Source organism: Apium graveolens, unplaced genomic scaffold (genome assembly GCF_009905375.1).
Source record: "Apium graveolens cultivar Ventura unplaced genomic scaffold, ASM990537v1 ctg9028, whole genome shotgun sequence".
Lineage (NCBI taxonomy): Eukaryota > Viridiplantae > Streptophyta > Magnoliopsida > Apiales > Apiaceae > Apium > Apium graveolens.
This window is the reverse complement of record NW_027421675.1, coordinates 92439-114508: the sequence shown is the minus strand read 5'-3', so window position 1 is coordinate 114508 and position 22070 is coordinate 92439. Positions and strand designations below refer to the sequence as shown.

Here is a 22070-nt window from a genome sequence, read left to right as displayed (position 1 = left end):
TAACCACATCTCATTGGTTATAAGTATGGGGATACTGAAGTCAATACATAGGTACATGTGAGAGTACATGGTACTGGACAGACCCACAGTGAGATTCTTCATGTTTAATAAAGTCATAAGAAAGACTCACAGTGATAATGGTGTAATGATCCTTTGACTTGAAATCATTATATTTCTATACGAGGATTAATATACTTTGACTACATTAAAAGTTACTTTTGATCGGGTGATGATAAAAGTGGACATCGGGTATATCATGAGTCGTATGAGAAATATGAATGATAGATAAAGGATTTAACCCTCCTATAATTAGGAGAGATATTATTGGCCTCTTGATTGAGTGAGATTATAAAAGCATGGCCATGCTCAAATAATGATTTGTTTCAATAATCTACTCATGCATCAAGTAAACCCAGATTAAATGTTGAAGAGGATGACTAAATACATGCCTCGAGTTTAATCTATAATATGTATGGTTAAAGGGATTATATTACACGGAAAAACATTAATCACGAAAGGTTTTATCTAATCACGATTTAATTATTGTTTAATTGGGTAACAATGATGTATTACTAGATACCGCTCATTGTTTATAATTTTATTAGAGAATAAAATTATTGCCAATTAAATAATAGCCTATAGGGTCGCACAAATAGAGCACTTAATGGAATAGTTAATTTAAATTATGGATTTAAATTAATTGATGATTATTTGAATTTTATTATAATTAAGTAAGACTTAATTGAGATAATATAAATTCGAATTAAAAGGAATGTTTTTGCCCATAATAATTAAGTATGACTTAGTTATTAATTAAATAATAGAAATTCGTTTTTATTATTTAATCCAATACCTACTAGGGTTGGGCTTTGCTATTATGGGCCTTTTTAATCAGTCATTATAAATAGATAATGAGAGGTTAAAGAGGCTTGAACGTTTTTTAAGAAAACCCTAGCAGCAAAGAGAGGCAGAGGCAATTCAGATCGTCAAGAAGGAGGCTAGTACATCCATTCCGTAGTCAAGTTCGTGAGACGTTCTTGAAGGTGCTCGTGTGGATACCATAGAGGTGTTTCTCCGAGAGGTAGACACAAAGCGTGATAGCTAGGATCTCCGTTGAGTTCGTAAAAGTTAATCTCTTGAAAGGTATGATTCGTTATCTCCATAATCTGCCCATAATTATACATGGATCCTGTTTTTGGGTTTCGAATTTTTGTTTTATTTACGTTTATCCGCTGCGTTTTATGCCTTCGGAACCCAACACCCTCATCCAATCTCCTCATGGCAACCTGCTCCACCATCTTCACCCGAACTCGCCACCCATCATCCATAACCGAAGCACTCTGCCTAGACTCTCGGGCTAGCCTATCCACCAAAGCTCCTAACTCAGGAATGCGGGAGTAAACAAAGTCTCGATCCTGGGCTAACTTGCCACCAACACTGACAGGTACAGTCTTAGGCATCTCAGACTCTGGCTCAGGGGGATGGGTCTCTGAATCTGGCCTCAAGGGTGAAATCTGCATAGGGATCTCACTACTCTCAGAAGGGTCCTCCTCTAGGTCTGAACTAACATACACAGGCTCCTCTGGAGAGGGTGAAATGGGGTCCACTGGGGTACCAGTCAAACTAATCTCTGAATCTGAGTCACTACCACTATGGGATCCTGAGAGAAAACACAAAACAACAACCAAGAAACAATGTTAGGGTTAAATAAAGCTTCCAGCTAACTCACACCCTAACTCTAGTTTCCACTCTAACTGATACACACTTTCCTTGGACTATACCAAATAGTCTAACTCAACTCTATATGATTCGAACTCTCTCGCGATATAGATATATACCCAAAATACCCCTTTTTATTCCTAACTTGTCTCAGGGACTAGATCATGTAGCTCTGATACCAACTTGTGACGCCCTCAATCTCGGGGTTAGGAAATGAGGACCCACACTCCTCTAATCTAATAATTAAATAAGCATAAACTCCGATTAACTACTAACAGGATCAACAGGATAAAGTATGAGACAAGATTACAACTATCAATCATAAAATATAACTTACAACCCCAAAATATTATTAAATAAACAATATCGATTCCGGCTGGGAACCGACAGATAACCCATTGCATCTTTACAGATTTCCTTCTAAGCGATTTACTATATTGCACAAGATATTCTTACTAAAGCTTCGGATAATGCTTCGACAAATAATAAAGCTATTTATTATATTGCACAAGATATTCCTACTACTTTAGACGATATGTTTTTGCATGTTAGATGTTGTGCACACATTGTCAATTTATCGGCTCAAAAGGGTATTCAACAAATAACCGAATTTTTAGCACTTATTAGAAAAATAATTAAGTATTTACGTATCGCACACACATTAAAGAGACAATATAAAAAATTGTGTAGATAAAATGGATTAATACCTAAAAAGTGGGGAATTGATTGTCCCAAGAGATGGAGTTCGACTTATAAATTACTATGCGAGGCAATTAAATATAAGATAGTTATCACCGAGTTATATAATTCTGATCCAAGAAATCAAGTGGAGGATAGACTTATTACCGAAAATGATCGGGACTTGGCAAATAGGGTACGTGATTTGCTTGATTGTTATGCACGTGGTACTAAGATATTTTCTTACGTTTACGAGCCAAATGTACATCTTGTTATTATTGAGTGTGTTAATATTATTACTACTTTAAAAGCATATGAAAAAGATAATTGTTTTGGTGCAATTATTGTTGATATGAAAAAAAGTGGATAGAATATTTTACCGAATTTCCTTTTATTTATGGTGTTGCATGTCTTATTGATCCCAGTGTTAGAAAAGAAGGTTTAGAAAATATGTTAGAACATTATTACTCGGTATTAGGAGTTTCATATAATCACGTGCTTTATGTGCAAAATTGTTTAGACTTGTTACACCGTCTTATAGATCTATATACTCCTAGAACTCAAAATATTATACCACCTAAGACTAGTCAGTCTAGTAGGTTTAATCCCACATTGCTTGGTATCCTAACTAAAAAACAAAAGTGTAGAATTTCCGAAAATGCATCTACACCTCAAACTTCATTTAGCATGTTTAGAGAGTTTTTTTTCATATAACTATGAGTTCGATGAGGATTTTTCAATACTAACATGGTGGAAGAATCACGAGAACCAATTTCCGGTATTAGCTAAAATTGCAAGGGACATTTTAGTAGTTCCCGCCTCTACCATTGCTTCCGAGTCTGCTTTTAGTGCCGGTAGAAGAGTATTGGACGAGAAAAGATCAAGTCTTGCACCAGATGTGGTCAAGATATGTGTTTGCAAAAAGGATTGGGATCAAGCGGCAAAGAGACAACAAGGGATGAAAAAGGATGATTCGGACGGCGAAGAGGATACTTGGATGACGATGGACACTTCATCGGAATCGGGTTTGTCAGCGAATGATCCACAAGAAGAAGAAGAAGAATTTGAATAGTTGATAATATTTGTTTGCCTTGTATTTTTAAAATTTGTTATATTTTGTATCTTATTTAAAATGTAAACACAGTTTGTTTCGTTTTTTTAGAGAGGAGTCCTCTCAAATCAATTGTAACATTTTTTTTAATTAATAAAATTTATAGAGGTACCGTCCTCTTTTCCTTATAAACATGTTAGTTTTATAAATTAAAAAAAAACACAATTTTGAAAAGAAAAATTGAAGTTACAAAAAATATAGTTTCTTTCTTTCCGCACCTTCAGTACTATAGTCACTTATTTGCTTTTTAAAAATAACAAATTTGTTTTCATCATAATTCGTAGCCATCTAAATATTATCTAAATATTTGATTCTAGTTGTACAAGTTTACATAAATATAAATATATATTTATCAATTTTTCAATTTCTGATTGAATCACAATTTACAACAGTTTACGGTTGGCATTCACAAACATGTACATTCCTAATAAAAAATTAAAAAAAACAACTGAGTGGAGTAGTGGACCAAAATCATTGCTTTGTTTGCCACTTGTTGCAATTTTGTTATACATAGATAAAATGGTTATATAATATTCATATCATCAGTTTCCACTTTCCACTTTCCAAGTTTCCATCCTCACTCACTTTCCAGCCTGTAAGCATTACATAATTACCGGCTAACTCGCCTGAATTCGCCAAACGAACGGTTAATCGGCTCGTATTCGCGTAACTCGCCTAACTCTGGAAACTCGCCTAATTCACGAGCCGATCCCGGGTTATCATTTTATCAAACCGGCACGACACGGCTCGACTCGTTCACTTTTACGTGCCGTTCACGAGTTACTGGATAATTGAATCGGCTCGCCGGAATTTCGGCACGGCCCGGACGGCCCGACCGTCTGGCCTTGCTACTATGCTAATATAATTTGTTGCACTTACTAGTTGCTACTATGCTAATATAATTATTTAAACAAAAGATAAATTATACTCCCTCCATCATTTTCATTTCTTTACACTTTTTTTTAGGATTGTCATTCATTTTTTTACATTTCAAAACTGAAAATAATTAATGAGTCCCATCATTTTCTCACTTTTCCATCATTTTCACACTATTTTTACCTTAATATCTTTCTTTTATACATTAAAATTCAATGTGTCACATCAGTTCACCCACTTTTTTTTCTCTTTTACAGTATTTTGTACATATTTCTTAAATTTCGTGTTCTTGATAAGAAATCAAGAGGAGGGACGGAGTAAAAAACGCAAGAAATTTTTGTTCCCGATGAAGCACACGTGTGAGGACATCATTAATGTACATACTACGTGGAACACTGCAAATAAAAGTAAAAGACAGTTGTGGCAGCTCAAGTAATAAAAGGCTCATGGTACACTTATCCTTTAAACTATTATAAATATCAAAGCAAGAGTGTCCGAAACTCTAAACTGTGTGGGAAAAAATGGCAGCTCAAGGAGCAACACTCAATCACGTCGCTCGAGAATCCTCCGACATCAAACGCCTTGCTCACTTCTACCACGAGGTAACTCTTACAAATAATAGAGCAGAATTATTAATCAAGAACTCAAACTGAGATTTTAGGTGAACCGGTAACTGTTTAGCCTGTTTCGAGGTTTTAGGAGAACCGGTAACTTAGGTTTTAGTTTTACGAGTTTTTAAGGGAACCGGTAACTTAAATTTAAGTAACTCGTTTGAACCAAAAGATTTATGTAGACATGTGTAGATAAATGTGTCTTGAAAGTGTTTTTTGTGTGTTTACTTTTGTGCGGATACTAGGGTTTGAGAAGCAATGAATCTCTTAAATACAAATATGTTTTTGTAAATAGTTAGTAGTATTGCGAGTTTTTAAGAGAACTGGTAACTTAAATTTAAGTAACTCGTTCGAACCAAAAGATTTATGTAGACTTGTGTAGATAAATATGTCTTGAAAGTGTTTTTTGTGTGTTTAATTGTGTGCAGATACTAGGGTTTGAGAAGGTAGAAACTCCAGATTTTGGGTTTGGGGTGATATGGCTTAAGCTCTCCTCTTCGTTTTATCTCCATCTTATTGAAAGAGATCCTACTACTAAGCTTCCAGAAGGTCCTTGGAGTGCTGTTTCTGCTGTGAAAGAACCTTCTAATCTCCCCAGAGGTCATCATATTGCTTTCTCTGTTGCCAATTTCGACTCCTTTGTTAACACCCTTAAGGTTATTTTTTCTTCATTACCCTCTTTCCCGGATGTTACTAAGTTATGTATTTATGAACCCCGGAGTGGATATATCCAGGAATTTTTTTAGGGGGACACTGAGTAAATTTTGGGGAGGCGCCCTCATATTTTTGAATTTTACGGGGCAGTTTCATATATTTTCAAAAAAATTAATTGTGAAAAAACATAAATTTGGATTTTAGGAAGGACACCTCCCCTAAGCCACTACTAGATCCGCTTCTGTGTGCCAATGAAAACCAACTTAAAACGAGAGTTAAGAGTGGTGATTTGTATAGTTGAAATCTGTAACTTGGAAACTACTCGCTCTTGATTTTTGTGAGTATAAGTGGTGATTTGTGAAATCATGACTACTACTCAACTAGTGCATCTGAATTACCAGACTTTCAGCAATACAATGAGCATAAACTTTATGTAAATGGGTGGTGCACATTCTTCTGTTAATCCTTTATGTGTAAACATGAGTGGTATACACTTTTCTGTCTGGATCCTTTATGTGTAACTTAACATGGTATCACTCGGTATTCTTATAATTATTTTGCACTATGGTGGAATATGAAATTGAGATAGAGCCGCATAGCGACCTGTGGTGGGACCCAAAAAATAAGAGGGAGGAGCCACCAAGTGATCCCCTCTACCACACATAAATAAATTGGCTTTCTGGTGAAGGGGATGTTAGAAATATATTTACTTTCAGGAGGTCTGTACATTTTGAAGGCTGAAATGGTTTATTGTATATTATGATTAGGGTAGTAATGATTTGTAATATGAACTATCAATAAAAGAAAATCCATTGATTTTGCAATAGTATTTTGCTTAGCAGACCAGGGAATGGTTGAAGGATAATATGAGCTTTTTTTGTAAGAATAGAATTAGTACTTCATGATTTTGATTGTTACTATACAAGGGTATGTTATGATATGTCCTGAATGAAGTTAGTAGTTTATTAGTTGATTTGTTGTAAATAGGGCTTTTGACTTTGATGTGAAATGTTGTCTATAAGGTTTGTCAAATTTGGGTTATCGTAGTATAGTGGTTTTTAAGTTCCATATGATTTGTTAATTTTGGTTATGCCTACTCTTCTTCATTAGGAAAAATATTCTGCACCATAACCTGAAAAACAGTACACTCCGATGTAACAACTTGAGAACTGGATGGAATGGCATAATATCTAAATTAGTGGTAATCTTACATTTTTGTGCTTTTGGTGAAGAATTTGGCCATGGTTGAATTAGTTTATTGATGCTTTGCTTTTTTTACAGAATAACCAAGAATGTCGATGTCTTTATCTGTTGGTGTTTGGTAGCTTTACGCTTACATGATTAGGCCGTGAATCATTAGTTTCTCACAGATGTTGCAGGCTGACGTGAAAGTGGAATGTAGTAAAACGTCGACATGATATTAACATGGATGAGAGATTATAAAGAGGAGAGAGGATGTGTATGCTCTATATACCAAGAACACCTCCTTTTTGTGTTTATGTGTGATGCATCTGGGGTCTTATAAGCAGTCCAGTCCTATTTCAGGAAAAATATGTAAAATTGTATGTCCTGTATGTGACCTCTGTTTTCAGAATTTAATAAGCGATGCACTGATATTGTGTACAGTATATATCAGGTAGAATTATAGAAGTATTGCAGAATTTCCTGGCTTATTTCAGTACTTTGTAGAAGATTAATTTTTCGTCATAGAGCATTATGTTGGAAAATTGCTATATGGTTATTAAAATGTGCGTGTCACATAATTGAGTATTTGAAAAGAACGAGAACATTCTTTCGGTAGTGTGAGCAGTTAAGATGGATTTATGATATAAACAATAGATGTATGATAGTAAATGAAGGAAATAATATTGTTACGAGTGACCTTTCCAGCTCTTCGTTAGTAGTCTTTTTTTATTTTTGCATTTTGAGCTATGTAGCTGTGCTCTGCAGGAGAAAGGAATTGAGACACATGAGAAAACTCAACCAAATGGGAAGACAAAACAAGTTTTCTTCTTTGATCCTGATGGTGGGTTTTGATTTTCTTTTATGTATTATATTTGACCGACATGTCTAAATTATGTTAATTCTATTGCACATAATTATCAATGTTTGCGCTATTTTAGTAGTATTATTATTTAACTTTTTTTTTTTATAAATTAATATTTAACTTTCTATTTGCAGTTCATTTTTAATATCGGTTAACATGTTACATCTCCTGCAAAAAAATTTTAACCAGCATTTTGTAAATCTTGTTTTCAGGAAACGGTTTGGAGGCTACGAGCCAGTAAGGCGGAAGAGTGCAGCGGCCTTTTCACTGAAGGCAAAGTTGTTGAGTCTAGTGTATGTATCTACATAATGTAAAACAAGCACTCATGGTGATGGGTGGTAACTTATAGCTGGACTAGCTGCTTTGCTTTGTAAAAGGATTAAATATAACGAGTGTGGTATGTACTATGTACAAGTTAACTAGTTTTATTTCCTCAAAATAACTGTAGACTGAGTTTGCTGAAGATCGAGTTGATAAATTAGGTCGACATCAGCTCGTCTTTATGCTTGAACAAATATATTGGCTGGGTTGGAAACTCAAGTTGATCCAAGTTCTTTTACGAACTCGGCTCGAACTCAATAATATATCTCTTGATAATATATTAATATTGGTTTTACGTTGTTGGATAATTGGCTTGAGGACTTGAATTGAGAATGGACGTGGCCTTGCCTTTTCCAGTCAATATGAAATATGGAGGTGCTCTTTCAATTGAGTATATCGAAATAGAACTGTTTAGTGTTAAGACGTTTCTCCTGAATTTAATTATTGAATGATGGTGATATTTGTCCTTGACTTGCAATAGTTAGTTTGTGAAGAATACGTTTTAGAATTTGCTTGTCAAACTTAGTTATGTTATCCACAAAACTTTTCATTTTGTCTGTACTTTGTTGCGAGTGAAAAGAAAAATTGGAAAGTGAAGCAAGCCTCTTCCATGATGCAACTTGGGCTGGAGCTTGTGAGCTTTCTTCGTGAAGCTTGCTTGGTAGAGTTGGTGCAGGAGCACACCTGATATAAAGGTAATTGCTATTTTCTAAACTCAAACGTTGGAAAAATTTATCTTCTCAAATCGTACGTTCTACTTGGATGTCTGAACTACTGATATACCATATTTTGAATTCACAATATTTTATGCTGTTGCAAAACATCTCAGCGAAGGACTAAATCATGCATGCTATAGACCTGTTATTATGAAAACACTCCCACACACACCCCAATAATTGAAGATTGTTGTTTTGTTGCTCTAAATCTGTGTTCGAGTGAAAAGAGGCAGTCACAATTGGTGCCCCAGCACCAGCTGTTGAAGCCGGACAAGTTCTCTGAGCACATACTTCAGACTTTTACATTCATAATCTGTGTGCACTTAGCTCAGGACTTTACTGAGATTAAAACTGTCAGAAATTTTATACATATATATAATTTATCAAAAAGTTCCCTTTATTAGGTGAGAAATATGCTAAATTCTAGTAGGGCAACATATAGATTTACATTCTGCAGCCTACATACTTCCTGGTGTGCCAAGGGTCTAGTTAGGTACATATTGTGCAGCATATAGTTACATTGGTTTTGGCTAAAAATGAATGTATGAATGGTTGGTATGACTTAAAGTGGTAGTAGCAGAATAGGGAATCTGATTCTTTACCAAGTGGTGCATAGCACTAGAGTTGAAATGGAGATCAGAAAAACAATCAAGTTAAACTACCTGGACCTTGCTAGTACAAGTATCTACAGTCCAAAAGAAAAGAGAGGATGCCTAATAGCAGGGTATTGACAAAGGTCACATAGCTCTCTGTCATATAATTCACAAGATCATATAATTCCCAACTCTTTGTCAGAGTGGCTTATTCACTTATAAGCCCGTAAGTACTTATCGATGAGTGTTTGTCGACCCAGCTTATAAGTCAAATTTACAACTTATAAGCTGATAATTGAATGTTAGCAATGACGTACTTTTTCTCAATTTATTTTTATTTTTCGATTTTTTATTAACTTTTATTTTAAAATTTATGTCTTTACATGTCTTTCTAGTTTAAAATTTACGAATTAAGATAATTATATTTAAAATTTATTTAAATACAAAAATTCTAACGTTTAACCAAACACTTATTTAACTTATAAGTATCTATGTACTTATTACTTATAAGTCCCTATTCATTTTAAGTCATAAGTTACTTATTTTAAGATTTCCCAAACGGGCACTTAATTCAGAACTTTTAATTAGTATACATGACAATGACAGATTTATGGAGATCTATAATACCTCAAGGATTAGTCAAGAAGGTCCATGTAATTAATAGATTTCACCTAAACAAAAGACTATTGAATGTCATTATTCCCAGAAAGAGTGGTTACCTATAGTGTCTGATTGTTTAGAATAAGTTAAGTTTATTTATATTATAGAAAACTTTTAATCATCTCGTGCAGGTAGCTCTATTTAAATGATGAAAAGGACAACTTAATTCATGCATGTCCCCATTACATTGTCCCTTGGCAATGAACATGCACAAAACACATAACAGTAGCTTGAAAAGGTAGTCTAAACTAATATTCTATGCATAATAGGCTAAACAAATAAATCATCATCTTGCTCTATCTCTATCTGTTACACACACATAAAACACATTAGAAGTATAGAGAATTAAGATTTAAGCCCACCTCTTCTCTTCTTTCTCCATATAGATAGTTTGTCCCTGTATTTGTTCTCTGTGTGTACTGCAGAAAGTTGTAAACAATGTTTCCTTTCACCTGGAAGAATTACTTACTTTGCTTCTCAACCGTAAAAAGTTTACCCATCACAACTCTCCCTGATACTTCACCTTCGAACCAAAATCATACAAACTCGACTACTCTAATCAAGAACTTCAATTCCCTTTATGATCTAACCTCCATCTCCACATCAAACCTCACTTCCTCCGCGGATCATGACTTTTTCTCCAATGCCTCAGACATTTCTTCTGAAGATGATGAGTCCCCTCCTGATTTCGCCACTGCATTTGCTTCACAACGCTTCTTTTTCTCCTCTCCTGGCCGCTCAAACTCCATCATTGACTCATTAAACTCCCCACAAGACCCTGATTATAATACTCTTGTCCCTGGCAGCGTCGCCATTCAAACCTACTCCCCGGATCCTGTACAAGATTTTAGGAACTCAATGCAGGAAATGGTGGAAGCACACGGAATCATAGACGTTAAAGCTGATTGGGAATTTTTGCATGAACTTCTACTTTGTTACTTAACCTTAAACCCTAAAAACACACACAAATTCATCATCAATGCCTTCTCTGATCTTCTAGTTTCCCTCATGTCATCTGAAAGTTGCTCGAAAATCAAAGATTGTCAACATGGCACCACATCACCACCACTGGTCTAATCTCTTCTGTTAATTTTAATTTTTCGAGGTTAGTTTTCTGGAGTTTGTCCTTGGCGATAACGATATGTTTCCTCTGTGAAGACATGGTCAAATCTACATATTAAAACACCAAACCAAGATAAGCGTGGGATGCTAATACAGCATTGATAGATGTAATTTTTTTAACTTGTTATGTCTGTGTAAGATGTTATGCTGTAAAGAATGTTTTTTTTCTTGTTTAGCTTAATTTGTTTCAGTTCTTGGAATGTTCACTGTAGTCAATAGATTCATGCTTACTGGTTTAGTAATGCAAATATAAAAGTAAAGTTTGATTTAGGACTCCATAAGTTGTCTTCAGTTTTGTTTTGTGGTCCAGAAAGCAAGTCCAGACAAAGTTCAGGACATTGATATTTTAACACATTTAGGGAGCTTAAGCCTGTTATTTGTCCTTTTTTGACTTTGGGGAGGGCACCTGCTACTCAATGTTCATTTCAATATCCCGGAATACAACAAAAGTTCAGCCCTTATTTATATTTTTTGTTACATGTTGACTGGTGAATAAAATTTTAGCACCACAAGTATGTTCATCTTCTGCATGTATAGCAAGGGGTCCGGTCAGGGGCAAACTATTGTTACAGCATAACATATGACGGAAAGTTTTTGCCTTTTTGATGTTTTCGTGATAATTGTACGGTAGAATTTTTGATGTGCATATATCTTTTAAACGTATTGCGAAAAGTTTCTGCGATATGTTATATTGTAACAATCGTTTGCCGTGAAAGCATATAACACTGATGCTACTTTTGCTTTTGCACTTATTTTTTCCAAATAACAGTTTAGTTGCAATATGGAAGCTGTACACTTTTTACTGTACTGTTTGCCAGAAATCCAAATGCAATGGGTGTGTATCAGTGTATGCAATCATGCAGCAATGCATGTACACGTGGATGGATCTAGTAAGGGTTACTGGGGACACGTGTCCCCCTAAAATCAAATTTTGTCTTTTTTCACCATTAATTTTTTTGAAAATATATGAAAGTACCCCCATAAAATTCAAAATTATAAGAGTGTCTTTACAAAATTTGCTCAGTGTCCTGAAAATATATTTCTGGATCCGCCCCGCCCCTGGGATGTACAAATGTATAATAATTCAAAATTATTTGCAAGAATTACCTAATTGAAAACATTTTTGTCGAGAATTCGAACTGGATAAGATGCGAATGTTTAAAACCTATAATTGCCCTTTACTGAAAATACAAAGATTTGCCGACGAAGTGTTGGTGCAGTGGTTGAGCTCTTGTACCACTTACGGAAGTTTCCCTAACGTGTGCGTGTGTTATCAATTAGCAAAAAGAAAAAGAAAATACAAAGATTTGATAGACCAAAAGGCATTGAATAATGCTATAATATCAACTCCAACTACATATTGTCCAAAGGATCTTTTAAACAGCAGTATCCTGCAATTTATATTCGAGAAATGAAACCATTACATTATTATTAAATGTAACAGGGTAACAGACAAGCAAGAGTATCCAAGAAAGAAAGAACGAGTAGATGAATGATTTTGGGGACATTTTTAAATCATTATTTGATCATATCACAATTCACATATATATTCTGAACAATTTGTTGGTTTAGGTAGAACCACAAATACCTGCTTCCCACCAATAGTCTTCATTCATGAAATATATGTAATTATGTAAGGTTGTAATTTTTGGGATATTGGTCTAGCAAAATACTCTTTTAGGTGTAAGTGTCACAATATGTTGATCCTTTTTGACAATTAACGGTTAGATATATATTAGCGGTAATGTTTAAATTAGATATTTTAACTAGTCGGTTGTTTTATCTAACTTATTAGTAGCATCAGTTTTTCGCTGAAAACCAATTTAAAAACTGTTTGATAAAATTTAAAATCTGATTTCGGAAAAGTGTTTTTGGCATAAAAGTCGTTATTAGAGAAAGCAAATCTCTCGTGCTTTTAGAAAAACCTGCTTGTGCAGGAAGCAAATGCTGATTTTACCATCAAATTTTATCAAATGCATTATTGTTTTTAATTTTTTGCATCAAAACATATATATATCGAAAAAATTATCAATGAGTTATCTATCTGATTTTTACAACATTACTTTTTCAAAGAGCACAACAACTTTTAACAATCCCAAACAGAGACTAAGTTAGTTGTTTTAAATGAAATTATTTGATAATTAACCGTTGAAAATATATATTTTCAAATTTAGTGGATTGTAATCACACCGCTATTTCAATCTGTTAATCATCAAATACCAATATATACATCGTTTATATTTATTTACTCATCCTGTAACCAGTTGCCAAAAGCGAATTTTATGGAAGATTTACATAAACTTTATGATCAAACAAATAGTTTTTTTTTTTGTTTTTGAAAAGAATCAAACAAGTAGTTTTAAATTTTAAGTATTATTTAGGGCTTTTTCGAAAAATACCCAAATTTAAAAATATTTTTGCAAAATACTGTCATTTTTTAAAAAAATTTGCAAAAAATTACGATTTTTTGGCAACTGAAATCAACTGCATGCAACCTTTGACGAGTTTCTGCAACTACATGCAACCTCAAATCAACCAAAAAAATTTTATTCAACTAGTTGCATATCTGGTTGATTTTGGTTGATTCTGTATTTTAAAAAAAAAAAATCAGAAGATAGTAAAATTATAAAAAAACTTAGAAAAGTTAGTATTTTTGATAAATTCTCTATTATTTACCTCTAAATTGTCATTTTTGTGGTATGTCATCATCAAGACTATGGAATAGCAAATTACAAAAGTTTATTAGTTTTTGAACAGATTGTGGAATATGTCAAACAATTTGTTTTTTGTCATGTATATAGAAAACAATCTAAGCTATATCCTAGTGACAATGACACTAGATTTAGGTTGGTTAAAAGTGTCAGTTACTTTCTCTTTTAGATAGGTGAATTATTCATGTTTGTATTTATTCTAATTGTTAGTAGTATTGTATCCAGCACACAGCATATCTAGTGCAAATGTTATACCGGAATCTCATCTGTTTGGGTTAAAAAAAAAGGACTTTTCTCGGAAACATGGGGTGATTGGATTCTGGTTTAAAATCGGAATTGGAATCGGGAATGAGAACGAAGAATATGAGAATGGAGGTAAATGAAAAATAAGAATGATATAAAATGTTCAAAGGTGATGAGAGTATGATTTATTGAGAGAATGAAGTTCCCATTTTATATATTAAAGTTATTCATCCAATACTAGTGTATGAAATTGAGATTTTGATTTCTGATAATCGAGCTTAAAAGATAGGAAAACTATCCTCTTTGTCACAGGTTCGAATCCCACAGAAGGAGAATTTATGATTATGTCTCCTGAGTCAGAGTCAGTCGCTTAAATGCGGTTTATCTTGGTTCACGTGATTTGCAGGCTATTGCGTGAGCCCGTAGAATTTACCCAGTGCGCACCCGAAGGGTAGCAGATGCGAGTTAGCTACGATAAAAAAAAAGAAAAAAAAAGAACACACCCTTTTAATATACGTGTTACATTATCAAATTCATTAATCATGAACCACACGACCCCATCAACCCTATAGTACTCTTGTTACATTATCGAAACCTATATTTCCGGTTCTCTCTCTAATTTGTAACAACGACAGTTCTCTATTTCTTAAATGTGTAACAACAACAATGATGCCCGAGTGTATTTAATAATCAAATTTCAAAAAGATTGACAGCTGTGGGATTTGAACCCACGCCCTTTCGGACCAGAACCTGGATCTGGCGCCTTAAACCACTCGGCCAAACTGTCAGATGACGTTAAGTTTTCTAAACATATTATATTACCCTAATAAAGATTTACAGTCAACTTTTGACACTTACAAATCGATACTCGGAAGTTAAATTGTGCAATCTTCTAGCAATTGTGTAGGATTTTTACGAGTATTTCAATGATATGTAAGAGTATTTTTTTTTATATAAAATTAATAAAATTATTTATTTTGGATAGTTATAACTTATAATTATTAGGATACAATATTTATCAAATGAATATATGAGAAACATATTTGTTAAAAAAAAACTCATTTTTATGATATATATAATTACTATGATAAATTTATTAACATGATCACTCTTTTTTTGTCACGATAATTTGATCAATTTTTGTAAGGGGGTCCATTTCATTTATTAGTGAATATTTAATAATATATTGACAATTGATCTGAACAATTTTGATAATCGTTTTTGAGACTCTACCATTTCTGATTAAGTATTGCTGAACTATAGACTCTACTTCAATTACTCCCTCTGTTTTTTTAATATGTCGTTTGATTTTTTTCCCACATAATTATAAATCTTTTGATTACATAGATAAAATAATTTATTTTTTATTCTTTTTTGTAAATTACAGTTTTAGTTTTATATTTTATTAAAAAAAATTAAAAATTATTGTTTTAAATATGCGGTCAAAACACGAAGTGTGATCCACATCCCAAATTTTATAGCCAACTTTACAAACCTGAGAGTTCTTGACCTATCTTACAACTTCATTGGCCAGTTCCCCTCTTCGGTTGCCAGTCTTAAGGAACTCAATACTTTATATTAGGGATGACCATTTGTCCCAAATCGATGGATACCCGATCCATACCAATCTGATTGGGTTTTACCGAACTCGAATATTTTAAGTTTAGATTCGGGTTTGGGTTTGATTTTTAAACCCGAATCATTTTCGCTTTGGGTTTAAGGCATACCATACCGAACCCGATCCGAAAACCCGAAACATGTTCCGTTCCGACCCGAACCCGATCCGAAATCTGTGTTAATATATAAATAATATTTTATATCTTATAAGTAGTAATATAATATATTACTAATATTAGTACTAAAAAATTATACTTTTTACAAACTATTGTATTAAAGTCGTTGAAATATGTTTTTAGCAAGCATGTTCAATAAAAGTTTACTAAATGTTAAGATTGTTGCATTATTTCACTAACAATTTTATTCACAGAGCTATGATCCATTGTCTTCTCTGAACCCTCTAATTCAACCCCCAAACATTCAATATCGTCATATTTGTGAGCACTTTGCTCAAATCAGATCCTAGTAATTTTTCACCAGAGTTTGTGCAAATTAAGGTACAATTTGATACAATTTGATAGTGATTTACGAACCCGAACCCGAACCGAACCCGATGGATTCGAGTTTTTCCGGATTCGGGTTTGGGTTTGGCAAAAATAATCGGGTTCGGGTTTGATTTTTACTAAACCCGTTTCGACCGACCCGATTGTCATCCCTACTTCATATCTGTCAAATAATTCACTTTCTGGACCCCTGCCCTCACTTTGGTTGTTTGAGCATCCATCATTAACAACAGCAGATTTAGGTTATAATCAGTTCACAGGTCAACTGCATGAATTTGATTCCTCCAAGTCACAGCTACAAAATTTGTATTGTTCCAACAATTTACTGCATGGATGATGGACCTATTCCACAATCATTTTCTCGACTTGTGAACCTCACCACACTAGACTTTCTCCAACAACTTCAGCCGTACCTTAAAATATTGAAATGTTTGCAGCTCTTGAAAACCTAGAGAGTATCTATCAGTAAGAAGTACAGGCACTACCACACGGTTCACACTTCATTCCAAGCTTAAGAGATTGGGCTTATCAGTTTGCAAAATGAAAGAATTTACACATTTCTTGACATATGCAAAGATAATTCAATATCTTGATCTATCAAACAATCAAATTGAAGGGGAATTTCCTCACTGAATTACACTGATTCCCAGTTCTAGTGATCAAAGGAGTAGACATGGAGCTAGTAAAGATTTTAACTATATTCACAACCATTGATGTAATGAGGAACAAGTTTGAAGGGAAAATTACTGAATACATTGGAAATCTAGTGGCACTTCGACATTTCAATTTATCTCACAATGATCTGACAGGCAGCATACCATCCTTGATTGGCAAGATGTCGGTGTTGGAGGCCTTAGACCCCTCATTCAACCATCTCGAAGGAGAAATTCCTCAACAACTCAGCAGTATATATACACTTGCACGTTTAAATCTGTCTCACAATCAACTTAGCGGTCATATTCCACAAGGGCCTCAATTCAGTACATTTGACAACGATAGCTACATTGGTAACACGAGACTGTGTGGAAATCCGTTGTCCAGAAAGTGTGAAAACGATATTGGGACACCAGACCAAGAAGAAGATGAGAATGATAATTCTTTTAGTGGCTTTACCTGGGAAGCTTTGGTGATCGGATATAGTTGTGGAGTGGTGCCAACATTTAGTACCGGATACTTAATGTTATCGGCTGGAAAACCAAAATGGCTTGCTCAAATCATTGCCTGGGAACAAGGTCTCAAGATCAGAAGGATTGAGATTCAAAGACAGAACTAAATTAAGGCATACTACAGGCTTGTTTTGTGTTACATGTTAACTACTTCTTTAATCCTCAGTTCTAGAAAGATTAATAAATGCAAAAAGAGAAAATTTATTTATGGAAATTTAACACAAGTCATTAACAAACTGTAGGCTTGCAACGAAGCACCAATCATCTCTCTTTGCAGAAAACAAAAAAAAAACATAAAACAGAACACATCTTAGTGATTTTTGTAAAAAACAATATATCGAATGGAAGAGCCCATCCGATATTATCTTGCACTTCAATCTTTAAAACTCAGACTTAGATCTCGAAGGACATGTTTTCAGCTTCCTGTCTCACTGATTCAAATAGCACTGAAGACAGATATCGCTCTCCAAAACTCGGGAAGATAACCTGAAAAGGCGTCGATAGGAGATAAGTATAAGAAAATATTACAATTTTTTAGAAGCTAAGTCTGGTATTAGTCACTGACCCCATAGGAATACATGATTAGTTGCTTTAGCTAGTTTCTTGTTTATCGATAGTATCACATAATTTCGTAAATGTTAAATCTTAAACACTACCGAACTGTCAGCTTAACTGTTTATAGGATACATTAAAAACGATTAAGTAGCAGCATTCTTGCAGATGGATGATGACAAGCTAATTTCCCAAGTATAGTTGTTTGGTGTTCATAATGAAAATAAACAAGCTTACAACTATCAATTTTCCTGCACTTTCTGGCCTCTTTGCGATTTTAATAGCAGCTGCAGCTGCAGCACCGGATGATATTCCCACCTGTAACAGATACTTAACAATCAGATGCAGATAAACTGAACAGAACATCATACATTGCAAATTGTTCTAGGCAACATAGAAGTCCGAAAGAGATCCATTTTGAGTGTAAAAATGGTTAAACTTACCAGCAATCCTTCTTTTACGGCAAGAAGTTTTGCAGTTTCTATGGCTTCATCACTTGACACCTGTTAAATGACAGAAACAGCATTACAGCTTGAGTACAAAGTATATATTGCTATAGAACTTTCTATAGGAAGCACAATGATTTCCTGTAACCTTACCTGAACAACCTCATCAATAAGGTCGACGTCCAGTACTCCAGGAATAAAACCAGCTCCAATTCCTTGGATCTTATGCGGACCTTAGGCATTAGAAGATGTATGCATTAGGTTTACTGAGCGATAAACATCTTTCTAAAGAAATAAGATGATCTATATAGTCTGTGTACTGGATCCAATTTTTGGAGGAATAAGAAGTTATTATAATCAGTTTATAATGAATTTTATCTGCAGTTGCAGCTATTTATATACTCCATCCTAATATCTAGAAAACTGAATTCGATATGTGGACTATTATAACTATTTCAAGATTGGGAGAACTTAATATTCTACTTCAAGCTTGTGCAGTTTATTATCATATTCCGCTTCTGATGCTTCAGCTTATTTGGTATAGTTAACGTTCTGAATATCTACACTTCTAAACCGGAAAAGAGCAGATAATGAAAGAATTATGCAGTTAACGTATTAATATTATATACAAGATCTGTCAACAAAATCTTACCAGGCTTTCCTCCTGATAGTATAGCACTCTCAACAGGTTCAACACCATACAGCTGATATTGTAAGAGAAAAAAAGAGAATTTAAAGGGGAATGCAACTTTTCAGTCTCTAACAAATGTCGAATAGTACACACAGTGGAGGTTAAATCACATATAATCTGGCATTAATATGTTGTAGCTATTAATTAGCTAACCTTGATAGCAGGGTTTTGCTCTTTAAGGAACTTCCCGGAACCAGTTATTGTTCCCCCAGTACCAATGCCAGAAACAAAGGCGTCAATTTTCCCATCAGAGCCTTTCCAAATCTCCGGTCCAGTGGTTTCATAATGTATCTACATTGTATAACAGCAACAGAGTTTTCAGTTTAGGACAAACAAAATCAAAGGAAGTGGATAACTAGAAAATTAATACCTTCGGGTTTGCAGGGTTCTCAAACTGCTGAAGAATGTAAGAATTAGGTGTTTTAGCCATTATCTCTTCAGCCTTCTGAATAGCACCTTTCATTCCTTTAGCAGGATCTGTTAAAATCAACTCAGCCCCAAAAGCGCGGAGAATAATCTTTCTTTCAAGACTCATTGAAGCAGGCATAGTAATGATAAGCTTATATCCCTTAGCTGCTGCCATGAAAGCCAATCCAATACCAGTATTTCCACTAGTAGGCTCAATCAGGACACTCTTCAACACAACCAAAAAAAACCTGAATTAGATCTAATTACATCCTCACTTGCATAAATCATAGATAGCAAAACGCAGAAACTTAAATCACTAGCTAACACAAAATCAAAAAACAACTGAAAATGAAGAAAAATATATAGGCAATGCTAGCTTTCGATATTTCCATTCATTGCTTAAATATGTAAAATCAAACTTCAGAAAGTCCACAACAAATAAATTATTTCCAAGCTAAATTCAAGCAATCTGCTATCCCTTTCTGGATGTCAAAATTAAGCCTCTTACAGACCACACCAATAAACCAGAGTCAGTCATAACCTTATACTTTTTCGAATTTTTCGATATTTCTTAGTGCTAGGGAGACTAAAGCAAATACAAGAACATCAAGAAAAAGACTAACCTCTCCAGGAGTGATAAGGCCCTTAGCCTCAGCATCAGTAATCATACTATATCCAATCCTGCACAACAAAACAACACCAACTTCATCAACAAAAACAATCAACACCAACAACACTATATCTGCTCAAAACATACAAGTTTGAATAAAAAAACCAGGGAGAGATCAGAGATCAATACAAAGCAGTACCTGTCTTTAACACTAGAGCATGGCTCCATCATTTCTAACTTAGCAGCAACACGGCCAACACAACCATCTGTCACATGGTTAAGATACACTAATGGTGTTTTTCCAATCAGCTGTTCAAACAATTTTTAAACATAAGTTCAAGAAAACTAAGTTTAACTACATAAGTAACATTACAAGAAACAAAAAATGTACTATGTTTGTGTGTGTGTGTGTTAGTGTGTGTATGAGCATACTTACTTCAGTGACATCTTTGGCAATTCCAATCTTCTCTTGAGCCATGATTTGCTAGCAAAAAGCAGATAAGCAATGTCAAAAAAAAATTATATGCAAGATTGCAAGCAAGTTATAGCACTTATGAGATTTATAAACTTTCTTGTTTATATACAAGAAACTCACTTTTTACTTTTATTTGCTGGACATTGTTTAAATTATCTCTTTAAAAAGTGAGTTGTCATCTAGAAATATCAATAATTTTTAAGAAAAATATTTTTATCGTTAAGGTCCTGATCGAAAGTTGAGACTTTTGAATATAACAAGTTATATGTTTGAAAAAATAATTTTTTTAGTACATTTCTTGAAAGAGTCTTGATTCTCTTGAACTCCATTTTGTACTGTATATGATTAACAATGTCCAGATTTTTTAATTAACCGGATCATTCAAAGAAGCATTTTAAAAGAGTTGCAGACTTGATCCGATAATTCAGCAATCACACCTCATTTGCACTTGGTATTTACGGAAATGTTATTTTTAGAGCATTTTTTATTTTCAGAATAAAAAATAGTGAAAGAATCAAATTACCCTTGTATTGATTTGTTTCAAGAATTATTTATGTGTATTCACTATTCAGAGGGGTCAATTATGTCATTTCATCCCTCACTTGCCCCGAAAATAAAAAATTGCTCTGAAAATAACATTTCGCCGTATTTAACACGAAAAATTGACATGAATATGAATAGAGATAATTTGCAAGCAATCCGCTTCTATGTATAAAATAATAAAAATATTACTATTTATCTAAAAAAAATTCAAATAATATATCATAACAAATTACCGATTTTAGTTTGTGATAGCTATATATAAGAGATCTCGTATCATTATTCGTTTTTTTAAAAGGTATTATTTGAAAACTTACTACTCTCCGTCCCTAAAAACGTTTTCTATTTGTGTTGGAGACGTTTGTAAATGCACACTTTTGATTGTTAATATCTTTAATTTCGTATTATTATTAAATATAAAAACTTCATTGTATTAAAGTACTCATAAATACGAATCTAACAAGATCGCTCATGACTATATTTGATCTTATAAATTAGACGTAAATTAGTATTTAATCGTTTACCATGAATAGTGTTAGAAGTTAAAATATGAATTGTTTTATGGGACGGAGGGAGTAACTATATAATGACATATAAATATTTTGAAAAAAATGGGGCAATTTCTCAATAATAAATAAATAAATAAAGGAGAAGATATTCAATAATATATTAAATAATATACTTAGTATGGGATTTTTAAATTAAGGTCAACAAAATCAATAATTACGTTTCCACGTCTCGCAAATATAACATTTATCCTATTTATTGTATGGCCCACAAGGGGATATAAATATTATAATAATTAAAATAAAATATTGTGAAGATACGGGAATTGGACGCCGTTGTCGATGATTCTTATGCTCCAATTATGAAGAGAATCAAAACATTGAGATGACCTCGACTAAGTTTTGGTAACATGAACACGATTTTTTTATACCGGCAACGTACTTAAAAACGTTTCTTTTTTGTTTTGAACACGTTTATAAATATATACTTTAAT

General features: G+C 33.7%; 4 protein-coding genes and 1 non-coding gene across 6 annotated transcripts; 3 read left to right on the top strand and 2 right to left on the bottom strand.

Moving 5' to 3' along the window:
* Positions 1 to 4827: 4827 nt before the first annotated feature.
* On the top strand, positions 4828 to 8312 carry LOC141705555 (uncharacterized). Its single transcript, XM_074508464.1, has 4 exons — positions 4828 to 4986; positions 5424 to 5651; positions 7600 to 7675; positions 7909 to 8312. The coding sequence occupies exons 1-4, from the start codon at positions 4906 to 4908 to the stop codon at positions 7935 to 7937; spliced, it is 414 nt and encodes a 137-aa protein (XP_074364565.1). The 5' UTR covers positions 4828 to 4905; the 3' UTR covers positions 7938 to 8312.
* Positions 8313 to 8445: 133 nt separating this feature from the next.
* On the top strand, positions 8446 to 11852 carry LOC141705554 (transcription repressor OFP12-like). 2 transcript variants are annotated; one of them, XM_074508463.1, is made up of 2 exons: positions 8446 to 8712; positions 10118 to 11852. In XM_074508463.1, the coding sequence occupies exon 2, from the start codon at positions 10425 to 10427 to the stop codon at positions 11061 to 11063; it is 639 nt and encodes a 212-aa protein (XP_074364564.1). In that variant the 5' UTR covers positions 8446 to 8712; positions 10118 to 10424; the 3' UTR covers positions 11064 to 11852. The 2 variants fall into 2 exon arrangements, with proteins under 2 accessions (XP_074364564.1, XP_074364563.1); XM_074508462.1 differs by having other exon boundaries at positions 8847 to 11852.
* Positions 11853 to 14769: 2917 nt separating this feature from the next.
* Positions 14770 to 14849, bottom strand: TRNAL-CAG (transfer RNA leucine (anticodon CAG)). The gene has a single exon. It is a non-coding gene; the product is annotated as a tRNA-Leu (tRNA).
* A 2006-nt stretch (positions 14850 to 16855) lies between these two features.
* LOC141705553 (receptor-like protein 9DC3) lies at positions 16856 to 17455 on the top strand. Its single transcript, XM_074508461.1, has one exon. It carries the CDS (start codon positions 16856 to 16858, stop codon positions 17453 to 17455), a length of 600 nt encoding a protein of 199 aa, XP_074364562.1.
* Positions 17456 to 17529: 74 nt separating this feature from the next.
* Positions 17530 to 20874, bottom strand: LOC141705556 (cysteine synthase). The gene is made up of 11 exons (XM_074508465.1): positions 20824 to 20874; positions 20492 to 20539; positions 20255 to 20364; positions 20069 to 20126; positions 19408 to 19671; positions 19191 to 19328; positions 18999 to 19050; positions 18500 to 18579; positions 18344 to 18403; positions 18138 to 18218; positions 17530 to 17834 (listed from the first exon to the last, which is right to left on the bottom strand). Exons 1-11 carry the CDS (start codon positions 20857 to 20859, stop codon positions 17742 to 17744), a joined length of 1020 nt encoding a protein of 339 aa, XP_074364566.1. The 5' UTR covers positions 20860 to 20874; the 3' UTR covers positions 17530 to 17741.
* Positions 20875 to 22070: the final 1196 nt, after the last annotated feature.

What these genes read in the sequence shown, in the direction of transcription:
- LOC141705554 (XM_074508463.1), top strand. Translation starts at nt 10,425, where the DNA reads ATGTTTCCTTTCACCTGGAAGAATTACTTACTTTGCTTCTCAACCGTA.
- LOC141705553 (XM_074508461.1), top strand. Translation starts at nt 16,856, where the DNA reads ATGGAGCTAGTAAAGATTTTAACTATATTCACAACCATTGATGTAATG.
- LOC141705555 (XM_074508464.1), top strand. Translation starts at nt 4,906, where the DNA reads ATGGCAGCTCAAGGAGCAACACTCAATCACGTCGCTCGAGAATCCTCC. An exon ending in TTGCTCACTTCTACCACGAG is followed by an intron (nt 4,987 to 5,423) that starts GTAACTCTTACA and finishes AATTGTGTGCAG; the next exon opens with ATACTAGGGTTTGAGAAGGT. An exon ending in CCTTTGTTAACACCCTTAAG is followed by an intron (nt 5,652 to 7,599) that starts GTTATTTTTTCT and finishes TGTGCTCTGCAG; the next exon opens with GAGAAAGGAATTGAGACACA.
- LOC141705556 (XM_074508465.1), bottom strand. Translation starts at nt 20,859, where the DNA reads ATGGAGTTCAAGAGAATCAAGACTCTTTCAAGAAAT. An exon ending in TTGCCAAAGATGTCACTGAA is followed by an intron (nt 20,365 to 20,491) that starts GTAAGTATGCTC and finishes TTGTTTGAACAG; the next exon opens with CTGATTGGAAAAACACCATT. An exon ending in AGAACCCTGCAAACCCGAAG is followed by an intron (nt 19,329 to 19,407) that starts GTATTAATTTTC and finishes TATACAATGTAG; the next exon opens with ATACATTATGAAACCACTGG.